This window comes from Ylistrum balloti, unplaced genomic scaffold, assembly GCF_031769215.1.
Source record: "Ylistrum balloti isolate Yb309-2 unplaced genomic scaffold, AGI_CSIRO_Ybal_v1 Utg370176, whole genome shotgun sequence".
NCBI classification, from domain to species: Eukaryota; Metazoa; Mollusca; class Bivalvia; order Pectinida; family Pectinidae; genus Ylistrum; species Ylistrum balloti.
The window spans coordinates 565,299-584,027 of NW_026782164.1; the positions used below are offsets into that span (position 1 = coordinate 565,299).

The 18,729-nt window shown below is 34.2% G+C and overlaps 1 protein-coding gene across 1 annotated transcript; it reads left to right on the forward strand.

Annotated features, from left to right (window-relative positions):
• The first annotated feature begins 3,119 nt into the window (after window positions 1-3,119).
• LOC132551116 (sodium/glucose cotransporter 4-like) lies at window positions 3,120-15,528 on the forward strand. Its single transcript, XM_060215225.1, has 15 exons — window positions 3,120-3,200; window positions 3,517-3,588; window positions 5,089-5,193; window positions 6,093-6,152; window positions 6,493-6,597; window positions 8,136-8,241; window positions 9,188-9,268; window positions 9,665-9,870; window positions 10,327-10,462; window positions 10,815-10,922; window positions 11,191-11,341; window positions 13,263-13,431; window positions 13,598-13,810; window positions 14,884-15,001; window positions 15,317-15,528. The coding sequence occupies exons 1-15, from the start codon at window positions 3,120-3,122 to the stop codon at window positions 15,526-15,528; spliced, it is 1,923 nt and encodes a 640-aa protein (XP_060071208.1).
• Window positions 15,529-18,729: the final 3,201 nt, after the last annotated feature.

An 18,729-nucleotide genomic window follows, 5' to 3' on the forward strand; every position in this document is an offset into this window, starting at 1 on the left:
AGTACTATCAAATCCTAGAAGCTGAGTTGAACATTACGCAAGAGATATAACAATTGGTTCAAACGACTATTAAAGCCTTAAGAATACACCGCCAACATCAAGTAAGGAATCGACATATGGGACACAATTTTATTTTCAGCTATTCTAGCAGATGTCAAAAGTTTGTCGACCATATGATGATCTAAGTATAATGCTATTTGTTAGTTCTTAAGAGTATATTGGCTCAAATTCATTTGTCGATTCGATAATAACCCATCCTTTGCCATTAGTCTAGAAGGATCGACCAACCACGTTAGCAATATTCATTTCCTTTAATTAATTTCCATGAATACATATGTTATTTTTTCCTGTTCTTAACTGTAATCTGACTACAATGGATATAAAGCCAAGCTCATATCCTGTTATAGTTGTAAACTGTTTAAATCAACAGTGAAAATGACGCCATTGATACGTCCATGACGAGTGGTTTTCACCTCAATTTTCACGTTTATCCTTCCGGCAATAAAGCAATAATGATCTTACGAATATAAATCAGTTCCCCTAGTTCATACTGGGTTTAATCATGCAAGATGAATAGAGAATAGGCAAGTGGTCGATGCCTCGCTTTCTCTCACAGGTTAAACTTCCAAAGGCCGTCAAACATCAGATATATCAGCAGTCAAAGCAGTATTGCGAAATAACTCCTTGTAAGGATTGAGAATGTGATAAAAACATCAACACTGGTGTTGTTCCTTTAGTAATTATAAAATATATAATTATGGAATATATTAAACGTTACGAAAATTGTCGAAAGTAAATAAAAGAAATGAAAAATCTCAACAAAAATAGCACATAACATAGATTTTATATTAAGGGTTTATCCTTGTGTAAATATTTGCGTTAATGTAGAATTTATGGCTTTTTTAACGATTATAGGGTATTACAAAGTATATTTCGCGTAAATTATTTGGTACCTTGAACTTTCCCTAAACCCATGCAGACCATAAATGTGGTACAAGTATGTCTAAAATATATGATTATTTCTATGTACCGTAGTGAATGTCTACACGCTTCGTCGATCCACCCCATTGAAAGCTCCGTGCGGGACGCCTGTTTATTTGGCGACAAGCTGGATGTTTTAACCTATGTTACAGCATTATAACCAAAGGGTAAGTATATCTTGATGTATTTCTTTTTTTCCTTCTTCGTTTTCTTCTTTTTCTTTTTCTTCTTCTTATGTAAAGGCCTCTCCGTAAAAAGTTTTACTTTCTTACTTATTGTCAAGATCATATTATTTCCGAAACCCCTGCTTAACCCTGTGTAATGAATCGCGCCCTTTGCCACTATCTTCTCTATTATTCAAAAGCGGAATCATTAAGTCCTTTCTTTAAAAGAAAAGGGCATTACTGAGGGACTAAGGATCTGAATACCATTCCCTCGATAAATTGTCTAATTGACTCTTTTTTTCAAATTGACATACGCCGGATTAATTTATTTCACTAAAACTGCGGCTGATAAGAAATCGCCACTTCATTAGGAAAAGTAACATGGACGTTGGCCTCTATTAGAGAAAGTGACAAACAAAATGATTAGCTTAACCGCACCCGTCCCAACATTGGTGTCGTGAGGAGCTTGAAGCTGTATATTTAGCTTGACCTTCCATTACACATAGAGACTGTTAAAGGAACATTTACACGGAGAGGTTGATTAGATAAATGAATTGACTCAAGTGAATTTTTAAAGACTTTCTTAATCAACATTCTTATATATAGACATTCTCCCTCCTGATATTTAAACGGGAAGGAGGGGTCAACATATCTATTCGTTTGTAGATGTCCAACAAAAAAACTAAGAGTATTCAATATTCCCTGTAAAGAAGTAACCTAGAATTTCATGTAAGCTGGGAAGTATAACGGGGTACATATATTCTGATATGCGCGAAGAAAATTAAGAAAATGAAAAACGAAAGAAATAATAATAATACAGATTAGATTATTACTTTTGAATTCATCATAGTTATTGTTTATCATGACTGAAATGACAATAATTGGAGGCAATGGCATGTTATTATTTCACTTTTAAATATATCAAATGGAAAAAAATACAAGACATTCATGTCAGTTCATGTATGTTGCTAATGAAAATATAACCAGGCGATTGGAAAATAACCGGGTGCACAGTGCGGCTATATAGCCACGCGGGGAGCACTGCTGTTATTGATAAATATTTTCAAGATTTGTTTTTATGTATGTCTTATCCTAATAACATGTAAATAACTACACGTGAAGTTCAAAGAATCAAGGATACTTCATTTAGAATGTTCATAATATAAGACCTATTTATTATAATGTTGGGAAGTTTTGAAATGACGGATATGAAGGGCTGGAAATGTATTCATATTGCTTTTCCATTTTATATTGCTATTTAATCATTGGTTATAGGAGAATAGATACGCAGACTTTTACCTAGATAATGCATGGTCTCGTGAACATAAATATCATTTACTGTTCTTTTCATAACGGTTACGATAAAAGTCATAATGATGGATTGCGTATAGCGACTGAAACTTCAAGTGAATGAATAGAATATCTCCACCAACGTTATCAGTATGTGTGCACCACGCAAAACTTGTGTGTACTGTGTTTGTGCTTTCATATTTTGCAAGGGACACATTTTAACCTGATAAAATTGAACTATTTTCATAATCTAAAACACATTGACGACGTGATAAATATTTCAATTAAAGTGTACAGTTTCATGATTGGCATTAACACATGACTTTGTATCAACCTCTTTTCACAGGAGACAAATAAAAGGAACCAGGGCTATAGGTGATAACAACCATTAGATATATGGTTTACTCTTAGGTAGGAAAATATAAACGCAAGCAAAATGGTGATTTTCGTTTCTCCTGGATTATCATACCACCTAGCATAAGTAATACAATTTCTCTCCAAACGTTCCTTAATACAAACAAGGACTATTAAAACCATTGTTAATATTTCTTTCCCGAAAATGTTATATCAGTTAATTGAGTGTATCATGTTTTTAACGTTATTTATAAAATCGTCAGATAATCCATTCACCGGAAATGATCCTGTTGTTTTCTCATTAATTCATTCAGTGCCAACATTTACAACATGGAGAAGGGTCTCAACCACTGGGTCGACATTCTCATTGTCGTTGTCTACTTTGTCATCGATATCGGCGTTGGACTGTGGGTAAGTATCCTTGAGGATAACGGACTGTCTTGTACTATACTAACTTTGGTGTCATGCGAGTCAATGTATGGGTAATTTGGAGCTGTGATATAGTATTGCTTTCTCTAATGGGAACGGCCCCAGTATTCTAACATAGTTACGTCACAGTAATATGTATTATGACCTTGATTTAATCAAGATTTAGTGGAGACAGCAAATGTACCATCTCATCTTCCATTGGGAAAACACTATCTACAACATTGTTAAAAATGTTTGTCTTTACCTCTTTTCAAGTCATGGTCGACACCAAGTTCATATTGTTACTTTGTAATTGCAGTCCATTCGGAGACCGAATAGAGGCAATGTTAAGAGTTACTTCCTTGCCGGGAGGTCTATGCCTTGGTTTGCCGTACGTATCACCCAACCAGAATAACCTGTCGCGTTTTATTGAATATTTGAGTAATTGAATTAGGTGATAACATTTATTCTTATCTATGATAACTTATTTTCCCTTGATCATTTATGTGTATAGAGTAGAGAATGTGCCTTAAGATGATTACATAACCCTATTCAAATGTTGATTCGCCTGCTATTCATATCAATGTATATGTGAGTGACGAGTCGAAAGTCCTTAATAAATTGGTTCTTGTTACCTCAAATGTGGTGAGCGACAGTATGTTGCAACACACTGTTATGGAAGGGATGTAAAAAAAAAACAGGTGCATTTTCATTGTGAATTATCATAATAGTATTGCAATAAAATGGACACGGCCATTGTTATGCTCCGACGTTGTCAGCGTTTTAATGAATTCCACTACTGTGGAGGTAACAATGTACAGTTTATCAGTATCGTACTGCTTGTCTTTCGATCCATTCCCGTTCCATTTTGTAATATATTTTATTGATTACATATCAGTATTTATCTCCCTAAAGTAGTTACGCCTCATATTTATCTACTGCCAGTTGTTTTAACTTGTTGGCTTTCAAGACCTGTTATCAGGAAGTCTCTATTCAAACAGTGGGATACTTCCTCCTTTGATCAATACGTGCACTCTATATGTCGATTGTTTTAAACACATATCTGATATTCTTTTGAAACTATCAGATACTTACTGATTACAAAGTATGGTGCTAGTTGTGCAACTCGCTGTCTAAATTTGTTTCGATCGATTTTTCCCCTTTTTAGTCCTAGTTTTCAAAATTTAGATTCCTGGCATAATAGAAGGACAAAACAGTTGTATGATGTAGTTTAACTTATTATTTGTCTATACAATATCTAATTATGAATATGTATTTAAAGGTGTTATTCCCTTGAATGTCTTTTGTAACTCTTGTATGAAAATATTAGATAATTTATTTACATATATTATTATACCATCTATGTAAAAAGAATACATGTAAACATATGATGTGTTCAACAACAAATTCTACAGATCGTTATTGTGTTGTGCAACCAAAGCAGTTGTATGTTCTGGTCTGAAAAAAGGCAAACGTTATGGCAATGACAGTTGTACAAAAAGTACAGAAAAGGAGTTACAGGGAAACATTCCAAACGCACACAAAATATACAAGTTAGCAATCTCCCAAGTGCTGAAGTTAATTAAAGATTAATATGATAAAACTACTGCAATCATCATTTAACTATTTAGTGTTATATGTGAGTGCGTGTCCAATGTAAAACCAAATCATCCGGAAGGCGTATTAAATACTTATTATATGAAACGTACTTTATAGATAAAAAAGTTATAAATGTTTGTAAATCATTTACATTTGTATTTTACTTTACTACCTGTATCACAGCGAAACAGAAATATTATCTTACATGCATTTGTGAATTTTTATTTTTTGTTATTTGATCAGTTAGACAATTTTCCTACCTGCTTTTTGTATGTTTTCGTTATTTGATCAGGTCGGCGCCTCATTGTTCTCCAGCAACATCGGCAGTGAACATTTTGTTGGTTTGGCGGGAGCCGGGGCATCCTCGGGTATAGCCATGGTCTTATATGAGTGGTTCGTAAGTACTGACTGCCACTTAAATATACATTTATGATCTTGTATGTAAATGTATGAACCTGTATGTACATTTATGATCTTGTATGTAAATGTATGAACCTGTATGTACATTTATGATCTTGTATGTAAATGTATGTACCTGTATGTACATTTATGATCTTTTATGTATATTTATGATCTTGTATGTTTATTAGTTTTGTATCAAGCTGTTCAGACATTCAACTTTTCGTGTATCAAATATTTTTCAGTGCATTTTTCGCAGTAATATATGTCATTTGACATTTGTGAAAATAATAAGAATTGGTATTTTCATTCACATCTAATTGAGTCATATGACAGTATTTGCAATGAAAATATCAATTTCTCCAGAAGAGCATGGCGACATTCGTGAGAAAAGACAACTTGGTCAAAATTATAATAATACGTTCCTTATAAAATTGAAGCAACCTTTACTGTATTGCATTGATCCTGGAGATTTGAGTCTTAGTGAGAAACCTCTGTATGTGGTCTCACGAAGTAATGCTGATAAAGTGACCAACTCGAAGTTGCATCAATTAAGTATGAGGAATATATATATATATATATATACGATGGTCTTTGTATCTTGATGACACCTGAGTAAATGTCTTCTCTTGTGTGGTGAAAACATCAATTTCATCACTCGTACGCAATTAATGAAAATTCATACTTATAGATTATGTACATTTTATTTTCTTTCAAATCTTCAGGATTTCTATCTAGAAATTGTTTTTGATAAACTGTAAACATCCATCCCCTATATCACCAACCGTGTCCAAACATTAACAACTTATCACTCTGGTTTCTGTTATAAATTTCTCATAACTCATAATCTCCTAATCATATGTGATAATCTTGTGTTTTATTTTTGTTTTATTACAGGTTGTATTTCTGATCCTTTTATGTAGCTGGCTATTCCTTCCTGTCTACATATCGGCTGGGGTAGGTTGTTATTATTGTCTCCATCAGAAAAGAAAAAAACACATGTCACCCTCCTGTTTATTGCTGTTTTACTTTGAGCAGAATTTATAGCCTGTAGATAACACAACACTTCCGTTACTTTCAAACTATATTTGTAGTAGTCTTAGGAGTTCGCCTAAGTTCTCCTTTTGTCTTGTACCTCTCTTCTTTGTACATCTTAAAACAATATATTATTTTTTGCTTTTCGGAAACTTATATATCATGGTGCTTGTTCTTCATTCAGACGATCTATGTATTATTTCTAATATTTATAAAAAAAACGACATATTGTACTATCATACCTTGTTGTGCTTCCATTAAGGTGTACACCCTTCCGGAGTATATAGAGAGACGTCATGGTGGCAGGAAGTTAAGGACGTATCTATGTTGTATGGCACTAGTGCTGAATATAATCTCCAAACTAGCCGTGAGTTACATGAGATAACATTATAAATGTGTACATTATTTTGATAGAAATGTTTCCTTTCGTGATTAGTTTAACAATTGCTATCCTTTCCTACATGCTCTTCCGGATTCTAGCAATGTTTAATCCGTAAAATTAAGTTATTTCCTGATAATAATTGTAGCGTAAAATATGAACGAAGAATGATTTACACGGAGTCAAATGAATAATATGTACAATGATAAGAAGACCATGTCTTCCGGAAAAATTAACGTCTTATGCTTCATCGACTACACACGCATGGTAAATCTTAGTCAAATCAAGTAAGTAATGCCGTGCTCTCGAAAACGAAAGCAAGGTATACAACAGCCGAAGCAACAGGCAGAATAACGAGCATCAACCATCAAACACATCCAGCTTCAATGCGCACAAAGATCGCTATGACGACTGTGAAACTTTTCTATAATTTCTAACAACCTGTGTTTGAAATCCTCTGTTGTGAGTTTGTCTGTCACGTGACGACATCTTAAACAAAAATCGTGGGAAATATGCCCTTCAATATAAAATCAACTGCGACACCATCAGTTGGTATGCGTGGTTGTTCTTATCCAGAAATTTAGAATTCACAATAAAGAAATTTAAATAATTCCGGTAATTGAACAGCTTGGTGGAAAGTTGTCCAAGATGGTTTCGTTGTGATGAAAGAACGAGATAAACGGCAAATGTAAACGAACTTGTGGTGTCCTTGACATAAACAATGGGCGTGTTCAATAAATTTCTTCTTATTTAAAGACAACACATCATCCACATAATGAAAGTGAAATTGAAGAACTTTGCAAAGTCTTTTTGACCTGTTTTGATCAGCTTTGCCTCTAGTCGGACAAAAGAGGGATATAGTTATTTCCAATAAGATAATTATGCCAACAGTTTGTTGGGAGATCTTACCACAAAACTCGACGAAAACGTATTCAGCCCTCAACTCGATCCCTTTTTTTATTCCGTCATTCATGTTGTTTTATTTTGAAAAGAAAGCGCTGATAACAAAAGTTGGACGAGCGTTATCCAGCACAACTCGTGTTTACTATAACCATCTTGAAATGGAATATTTGTGTGGTAAAGGCGTGACACATAATTTTTGATGAGATCGTGACTGAACGAGACTCCGAATGATGGATATAACTATAACAGCACCAAACATATCTGGGATAGTGTTTTCTCGGCCTTTGGCTAATTTGTTGCGTTTAAAAGGAAAGAAACTTAGTATAACATGTAGTAGATTATAACAATTATCTACGTTAAAATTATAACGACACTTGAAATATCTTTGATCAAAACTATCACTTCCCCAAAATAAAAAAAAACAAAACAAAAAAACAGCAAAAAAGATTTGGACTAACAAAAGCGAAAAATCACGTAACTGACTTAACGTATATTATGTTCGCCAAGTTCTGAAATCACTTGCATTCATTTAGGACAATAACAACAATCTAAAGCTGAATAATCTATTTTAATAAACCTCAAAACCAAATATACTTTTTACGATATAAACACATTTTCTGCAGGGAAGTATATTTGCTGGGTCCATGTTTATCCAGATGACCCTCGGCTGGGATATATACCTGTCAATAATCGTACTGCTGCTGATTACGACAATATACACCATTCTTGGTAAGTTATTAGGTCATCATTTAAGTCAGAAAAGAACACGTGGCATTTTGTGAAAGATTATACAAACATATCTTTGTATTTACGCATAATATATACAATTGTATATCATTGAATATCTACATTGACACCCCCTTATCTGTGTTATTAGAAGGTGAGAAGTACAGAATATTTTCAATATCAAAATACTTATGTACTCTACCAAGAATCGCCTCAGTCGGCAATGGTCATCATTGGGTTATGAAAGCACTTCACAAACGCATAAAGGCAATTCCTTTTGTTTTTCATATTGTTATGTATTACGTACAAGAGTGTTTACACTCATCAAACATCACTCATACTGTCAGAAGTAGGTGTGGTGGGAGACAATAATGTACAACATAGATATAATTACTTATTTACTAAATAAATATATCACAGTTAATTGGTCAAACGTTTTATATATTTAGACTCGCAGATAATGATTAAATATAAATTATATTCCTATAACAATGCTTTATAATACTCGCTTTACATGGCATTAAAATCGGCAGCTCACTTCCAGTTTACAAGCAGTTTCGCACCCGTTAAATATAAAACAATTAAACAAGTTATCATGGGCGGTTCGGTCTAAACATAAGATTAACTTATGATAAGATACACAGCACCAGTAGGTTCTTATTTAATTCCGTTATGGATTTATTAAGCATTGTTCCTGAGAGATAAAAAGACATCACGGTGGGAAGAATGAAGCACAGCACAACCCGGATGTTCGTAACCGAGTTATATGACTTACTTTTATGTCTATTAAAGCATGAAGAGAAAAGTGCGATAGGTGGCGGGTCACAGTTGATGGATTCATTTCGTTTCGCTACATTAATTTTGTGTGTAAAATCGATGATAAACATAGCTGTACCCTGATGTCTGATGAGATACTATTCAAAGGTAATATATCATATTCATGTTACAGGTGGGTTAACTGCAGTAATGTATACAGATACATTCCAAACAGCTGTCATGATTCTCGGATCTCTGTCAATTTCAATTATTGGTAAGTCAAATTTACACTTTGAATGCAAACTATGCCTCGATTAGTTAAATCTACGTTCAGCAACACTTTCAAAAGAATGATTGAAATATTTACTTTTACTGACATTTGGATTCATTTCCATGCACAATTACATAAAGAATATTTCATTTCAATATAGCACGAGGAAATTTTGATGACAAATATCTAAATCACGTATTTGCCATCTCGCCGAATCGCATTCCATTTGTCCTAGTGCTTAAAACTCTTCTTCTCTTCAAAAAAATATGTGTTAATGGTAAAATATGTTTGCTACTGTTAATCAGTTTTGCTTGCTAGTTTGCCATATATAATAGGTGGCCATTGTTTTATTCGATTAGATGATAATCTCGCTCTCACTGCCACTTTTCTTATTTATAGCCTTTGGCAAAGTAGGCAGCTTAGACACTTTGAAAACGAAGTACATGGAAGCCATTCCAAAGATCCGAAACAACGCTACGACTTGTGGAATTCCAAAAGCGGATGCCTTCCAGGTATTTCTAGACCCCATTGATGGAGACTACCCATGGCCTGCCCTTATCATACTGAGTTCAGTCGGCTGTATGGGGTTTTGGTGCTGTGACCAGGTAAGAACTCGTCATTTTATAAATCCATGACTTTGTTGTGTGACCTTTTAAGTCTCATATTATCTGTATATATCTACGATTAAAAAGTAGAACCACTTAATTCAAAGACCCTTGGAACTGTTGAACATTTTCGTTGATTAAACAAATTCGAGCATGAATATCAGAGCAAGACATTTACATCAACTACACATTTATACATTAATATACTGTATGATAATTCTAACAAATCGATTCAGAAAAAGTTATTCAATGAGTGACACCTTTAGCCTTCAAGTGGAGCATACATTTTGACGGTATACAGCTTCCTTCTGTAATGCCTGTATCGATGACAGTATAACAAGATTTGTTGCGATCTATTTTACAAGATAAATTTTTTCTCTTGCATATTATATTAATGTATATTACCTGAAGTGTTACTCTCTATACAAATCAAAAAGCGTGTTTGTCGTTTCCAAGGTGATAGTCCAGAGATCGTTGGGAGCCAAGAACCTGTCGCACGCAAAAGGTGGATCAATCTTTGCTGGCTACCTCAAGACTCTTCCTCTATTTCTCATCGTCTTTCCTGGCATGATCAGCAGAGTCATGTTTCCGGGTAATTTTAAGGATTTCCATTTTGAGGGATTCTATAATTATTGTTTTACTTATTGAATAATATCGCAAAAACTAAAATGTCCGTAATTTTATGATTTCCATCAACTACCAATCCTCTTTGCTTTATGATCCGTCCAAATAATCATGTTCCGCATTGCCCTGAGTTTTTCAGTAAGTCGTAAGCGCGTAACTGAATTTGATACCATCCCGGTCGATTCTAAAGTTTCATGAGGTAACTTCTATCGAAAACAAGAGCTTTCGTAATATTGGAGAAAAAGGGGTGTGAACATAAGGCTCTACGCAAATCCTAATTTACCAGCATAGTGTTTTGTATTAGATATTGTGTTTTGTAGACGAAGTAGGATGTGTGGACCCGGTTGAATGTTCACGGATATGCGACAATCCCCTTGGCTGTTCAAACATTGCCTATCCAAAACTTGTTCTGGGGCTTCTACCGCTTGGTAAGTATAAGGATAAGAGACATAATGAGTCTGTATCGTTAACTTGTTACTAATTTCGTTCTTGTGATCTTCAAAGTGGGAACGTCCAATTCATAAAAAGTATGATGTCTCTCAGAAGACATTATAAAGTTTTGACTGTCTTTCAGACCACCGCTTTTGTGTCAGAAAATATTTTAATATTACGTAGTATATAACAACACATATTCCAAACGTTGTATTAGAACACCTTTTTTGTATTTATCTCTGGTAACAAACTACTATCTCAAAGGTCTTCGAGGCTTGTTGATGGCAGTGATGGTGTCGGCCAGTATGAGTTCTCTGACATCAATCTTCAACAGCTCCAGCACTGTGTTTACTATGGATATATGGCGCAGGATCAGAACACAGGCATCTCAGCGAGAATTACTTTTTGTTGGCAAGTATGTCTGCCATTTTTTAACTGCCAGTATATATCGTTGTATTTTGTATACGGGATTGTCTAACACAATCAGTATACCTTGTAAATGTCATGATTCGTGGAACAATACGACTGTCTTTTATATCATTATCTTATATATTGTTTATAGCGGATAACTTTATCGATTTAATTATCTGTTCATTGGGAATGACCTTAATTACATAAACTTACGATCAATATTCAGATATGCTCTAAAAGTTAAAATATTTCACCTTAATACAAATTTTAGGCAGACGAAAGTGTTCGTTACGCATGACTGAGAAACTGAATGGGGGGATCGGTCACATGGTAAATGTGCCGACAAGTAGTTACTTCGACTGACCTTGTCGAACATATTAAACAGTGGTCTCCTCACGTGTTCCCATTTTTTCGTAATACTCTTAACTTAATTAACTGTGAAATTTTGTACTTTCAACAAAAAACTACATATCTTTCTTTACACAAGTTAGCAAATAGGCGATATTTAATTATATATATTAAAGTAGATTCGCTGTTACTCTTATTAATCAACTTTATGACATAAACAGAACTAAATTATGTATGCATTAAAGATTTTGTTTTTGATTTCGAATCGACCTTATGACAATACAGCTGTCAAAGTATATATAATGAAAAATGACAGTTGAATTTTCTGTCCTTTTTAATACGAAAGACCAAGGACTTGCGGTCCGAAAATATTACGATACTATTGATATACATGTCCGCATTTTGATACATACTAGGCAAATAGAATATTGCTTCCGTCGAAATATCATTTTAACCTCTTCCACCCTCAGAAATGCGTTCAACAAGACTAAGATATAGGGGGCGAGACAAACTTTGCAGTCGCCTGTGTGCCGATAAAGACGGGATATCTCGGAAATACATACATCATTGGATCATTGTGGACTGAAATATGACATTATAAAACAATCGTAGCCAGAACCTTTTATATTCGTGTTTGAGCGACATCAAGGGATCCACTTGCTTTTGAGCCCATCATATAAATATTTAAGATTTCTATTTTCGCCATTTACGTAAAAATATTCTATTTTCCTGATGTTTTTCCATGATAACTCAGTTGGTAGAGCCTAGATACAGACACGAGGTGTCTGGTTCGATCCCAGCCCAGAGCGTTTTGTGTTTCTTTGGAATTTGATATTAAAAGTGTCTGGTGCTGTCATGTTTGTGCGTTATGTAGCAAGATATTTTCCAGATACCCTGAATATCACCCAATGGAGTACCTGATCGAAATTCAGTGGGGAAGCTACGAGACTCCCTTCAAAAGACCCACAAGTCTGTTTTTTCCTTTCTCGTTTCGAGAAATGCTTGAGCAGCATTCATCTAGCACTGTGAAGTCTTTACATGATATAAGGCTAGGTTCAAACGAAGTTAATCTGACCAAATTTGTCTTCCGTTTAATACACATAATCTTCTCAACATAGCCATACACTTTCTGGTCAATTAAAGTTAGCAGTGTCACGTGTTCTTCAATGAGTCATTGTTGAAAAATTCTCGGCAACATGTACCCTCATATGACACAAGGAATTGGAATAGTTCCACTTTCTTTTCCATTTAATGTTAGTATGAAACATGTCTGCTTTCATTGTTCTTGGATTGTTTCGATCAAACATTGTATTTTTCAAACCTAATACAGTGTCCACGCTTGTTCATATATCTGCTGGTTTTGATGAAGTTTTCATAATCGTCCGATATTATTTTGATAAATATGATGTTCATAAAAAGTATGACCAGAAGAATTTAATGTAGATCTGTTTATATACTAACTGCACGTCACTTTTAAAAACTGCCTTTAGCAACACTTTTAATTTTAGGAGTGGAGTGAGTATTTGAATACCTACCTGATATGCTAATGGTATGCTTTATAATTTTATACTGAACAGACTATTTGTGGCTTTGATGTGTGGCATCAGTATACTTTGGATTCCCTTGGTCAAATCCTCTCAAGGTGGCAAACTTTTCCAGTATATGACTGCCGTTGAAGCCTATCTAGGAGCTCCTAATGGGATACTTTTCTTACTGTCCGTGTTGTGGAAGGGAACTACAGAAAACGTAAGGTACACACGAAGAAGTGATAGTAATTAAATATTATATCTCTTTGAAAATGGGTTAAATTTTTATGGCATTCAACCAGTAATTCAAGTTTACATACACAAATTTTAGTCTTTCGGATTCAAACAATTATAATATAATAGAATATAATCATGCTTGCTTGCAGGGGGCGTTCTATGGCTTAATGTTGGGACATATCTGTGGAATTATTCGTCTTGTATTGGACTTCATTTATCCCCAGCCCGGTTGTGGTGAGGAGGATACACGTCCTGTTGTTCTAACCGTTAACTACCTCTATTTCGGGGTAATCATCCTCTTTATAACAACAGTCGGTATCGTAATCATCAGCATCTTCACCAAAACAAGGACAGAAGAGGAGGTCAGTATGATATCATCAAATGTTGATACAGATCCCATAACTTCGGTGAACGTGTTAAATTTCTAATTGAATTTAAGATTTAAATATCACCCATTCGCAGTGTTCTCTGTATCTGTATAAAACTGTATAAATGTTAAAGGGAGACAACTCTTAGATAGTGTTTTGTATTCGTGCTGTTTGACTTGTCCGTGAAGCCTTATACGATGGTATTGATATCGACGTCACTAAGTTCATCAAACCTAATTATCTTTAGTACATAATCAATCAGCCTGTCTAGATAAGGGGCTTGTAATTCCTTACCCTTGTCTAATCCCTTCTGAATATTACCTATTAAAAAGCATAGAAAATATCTAACATCTTGTTCACATAATTCAGCTCTGATGTCGCCAGGCTATTAGATTAGACAGTTATCGAATGTCTTATATATACGTATCATGTTTGCATGAAAAATTATCCTGGTTGTATTACATAAACATTCGTACATATTTTTGAAGATTATATACATAGGATATATATATATACATTTTATTGTAGGAATTATGATTTACAATTTTATTACATTTTTGTCAATGCAACATAGGAATTAATCTATCTGATCACTGCTGTAATGACAAGATGTGTCAAGATTTTTTTGCTCGTGCTTCGTCCTCGTGAAATATATAGATATTCTGTCATACTCGTGAAATATATAGATATTCTGTCATACTCGTGAAATATAAAGATATTCTGTCATGCTCGTTAAATATATAGATATTCTGTCATACTCGTGAAATATTCTGTCATACTCGTGAAATATATAGATATTCTGTCATACTCGTGAAATATATAGATATTCTGTCATACTCGTGAAATATATAGATATTCTGTCATACTCGTGAAATATATAGATATTCTGTCATACTCGTTAAATATATAGATATTCTGTCATACTCGTGAAATATATAGATATTCTGTCATAATCGTTAAATATATAGATATTCTGTCATACTCGTGAAATACACAGGACATCAGATGGTAAACTATCAATTACATTGTATCTATATCTTTTTTCTGTTACTATCAAACTATAATAGCTAATTGGTGTCACTTGGTGGACGAAATACAAAGCCACCAAAGAACCACAAGGCGATGATGGCGAACTCAGTGAATCTCTGTCTACTAAGGATGAGAGTACACCGGACCAACCTGGAGGTAGGATGGCTTTCGTTCATGAAATATCAGGAATTATTTTTCCAAATGCCTGTACTCTCTATTCCGGAACATCTCGTTTTAATAAAGATAAATACACACAAGTGAAGAACGCCTTTTAGTACAATTTTGAATTATATACAGTAGTGCCAAGTAGTGAAATCAACTCATCGTACAGCTGTTTCATCATTACAGGTCTTTTCCGTGTTGTTCGTAAATAAACTTTCATCTTTTGAAGATGGAAACGCTAAAAACTTTTTTTTTTAATCAGATAATCTCTGTTTAAGACCATTTAAGATTTATTTAATTAATTTACAGACGTGGACAACTTAGTCGATCCTGCATCGTCATCATGGTTTAAAAGAATGTTAGCTACTGTGTGTGGGAGTTCAGAAGACAACGTCACGGATATCGATATAAAACAAAGAAGGAAATTTGTCCATCAGTCCAAGTGTGCTAACCAAACTTTAAACATCAACGCTGTCATACTTGTCATGGTTATCTGTTTCCTGTCGGGATATTTCAACTGAGTACCAACCTGTCCACAGTAATTAACATATATGGTGGTATTCGTTTACAGAGACAGCAGATATATATAATTTTTAAACTCATCTTAATTTCCTTTCCATCTGCTTCCTGGAAACAAGTAAAAATATTTGTTTACCAACCGTTATCTTGTGTTAACTTACAATAAAACCTCGTCTTTAATATACCTCATCTTTTCTAATTTGTATTTACGTTAAATTCATATAGCTAAGTAGATTTTGTTTATTATGCAATTGGTTGTTTTGCTTTGCGCTGACTGCTGATGTACAGTGTCCATTGTGATTATATGGAGAGTTAATGTAAAAGTTAGCAACTTAACTAGTGTGAGAATAGTACATATTTTACCATTCTTATGTCTTCAGTGTCTTTTATTTTTTGAAATTATATTTATGTCTTGTAACTTCTCTCCGAATACCGGATGGAACGTAAAATCATATGGAACAGATATAAGGATAAAAGTTTGTAGTTATGTCAAATGGAATTGCCAATTGCATTGCGAATCCCTCAAACAGTTTTTGTCAAATCTGATGGCAAAAGCAAAGTAAATTGATTGGTCTAATGCGGATGAGGAGAGAAAACCTGACCAATCATAAACCGATACGCTTCTTTAAAGAACACAAAGGACTGACACCCAAAAGACAGTACCACATACCGTTATGGGACCTTGAGATTCGTTCAAAGGTTTAAGTACATTACGATTTTAAGCCAAAACAGGTACGAGAGGTTTCGCACAAGGTACCTTCAATTTTATCATAAAATGCTCCAGAGAGTGAAATAGTGAGCATAACTCCTGGAATATCGAGAAAGTCATATCGGTTGTTATGGTATGTTTTTTTCTGCAAAGTTCTGTCATTTTCAATTAGTAGAAATGTCATAAAAGGCATATTAATGGCTATTTTTTACATTTCATACACCTTTCCGTGTTAAATTTAACGCCTCAGGACCCAAAACGGGAACAGTTTCATAAATAGTACACTGTTCATTTACTCAATGCCGCATTTGACTTTTGGAAATCAAGTTAATACTAACGGGTTTAACTGAAAACTGAAAATCCTAAAAAAAATAGCAAAATAGCAAGAATGAATATTAGATTGCATGATTTTAAACTTTTTTATAAAGAAAAAATCTATAGTTTGGGTCATTTATGAGTTATGTATCAATTGACTTTTGTACGATGAGTTTTCCCCATAGAATCTCTGCCATCTAAAACGCCAGATGAACTCGGCTCTAAAAGGGGCATGTAAACAAAGCCATATAATCTGATATTTACAGCTAAAAGAAAGAAACGTTAATAATATATTGTCTCATGCGAATAATGCTAATAAAATCTTGGGTGTTGTTAAGGTGTTTTTTTTCAGTTTAAAATAACGGAAGTTGATCAAGAAGAACAGTGTGATCCTCAAATCACTATGACTACAATTATGACGCCATCCCACGAAAGTAATGGTGTTAACTTACTGTCTGACCTTCATTTTTTTTTTTTTTTTCGTTCAGGGTTTAGATAAGGGGGGTGACATTGAATTTGAATACATCTATTAACAAATAATATTGTACTAGGTACCAGATTACCGGTGATTTACTTGTGCTAACAATATGAACGCGTGCATACATGTTTGCAAACGCTAATATTCTTGACTGTCACAATTCATCGGTATCATATATAAATACACTTGCATCAGCGAATCACATTTGGTTAAAAATCACATCCAACACTCTAAAACATGGCATTGAACAATTCATGATAATATCTAGCTAGTACAGACATTTACAAGATCGGTTATGTCAAATTAAAGTGTAGGCTTGTCTGGTTTTAATTCATCTGATTATCTCGAAATAGTTTTATTTATATATATATATATTTGTGTTAGCACGGTAACCCAGCTCAGAGACTGCAGCTTGTTATTTGTTGTACATGTCTTATAAACAAAAAACAACAACAGTGAAAAGAAATGTTGTCAAATGGTCATTTATGAAATGACAGGAACATTTCAAATACAACCATAATATCAATCACTGTTGTTATATAATATATAGATCTGAATGACATTAACTTCAGTCTATATGTACAACAAAAAGATGGGGAACAAATTATCGGCATAAAAAAAAACATGGATATATAAGTTGGCTCAAGACAAAATGTGGGAGTGTGGTATGGGTGGGACTTCGAAAGATATTAAACGTAATCACAGCAGCAGAAAAATTATGAGGAGTGATGAAGATATGACGCGGTCAAAATCACGAAGAGGTGCGCGCCTCGCTGATTGGTCAATCCAGGCCCTGACCGCCTAGCATCACGGCTACTGCCGCTGGTCATGTGAACAGCCCCTCTGACTGGTCAAGCTAAAACCGTGACCGCATAGCGAGTTGCCCTACACGGCCCTCTTAGCTAACACGTGCGCACACATAACATCCAAATAACAAGAGATACAAACTACATAGGGTAACAGATGGTCACAAGGTGGTCAGAGTTCAAGATCTTATTCCAAATAACAAAATCATGCAAGAGCCAACTTACATAACATTATAATGTGAAGAACATCTGTAGGATTATGACAATTATACATATATATATACATGAATATATAAAGTAACCATCTAACACAAATGTATTTATTTCATGAAATAACTTTTATTTGTGTTAGCACGGTAACCCAGCTCAGAGACTGCAGCTTGTTATTTGTTGTACATGTCTCATGAACAAAAAACAACAACAGTGAAAAGAAATGTTGTCAAATGGTCATTTATTAAATGACAGGAACATTTCAAAAACAACCATAATATCAATCACTGTTGTTATATAATATATAGATCTGAATGACATTAACTTCAGTCTATATGTACAACAAAAAGATGGGGTACAAATTATCGGCACCGATGAGGGGCGCAAGATACATATGTATGGAGGGATACAGGATATGTAGAAAAATGCACCTCATCACCCCATCCAAAGGCTATTTCTCTCCAGCTAAGGCTTCTTATCTTAGCACTGTATTTTTTGTATATATTTTTTTCAGAAATACAGCTTGTATGATAAATAGAATCTTACACTTGTGCCGATATTATAACGCATTAACTAAACACCTTAAATTGTTAGGTATATCCCTTCCCCTAAAAAATCACCCGTGACATATCAAATGTTTTAAAAGCCGTGTTCTTTAATATATCTACATTAAAAGACTACACTT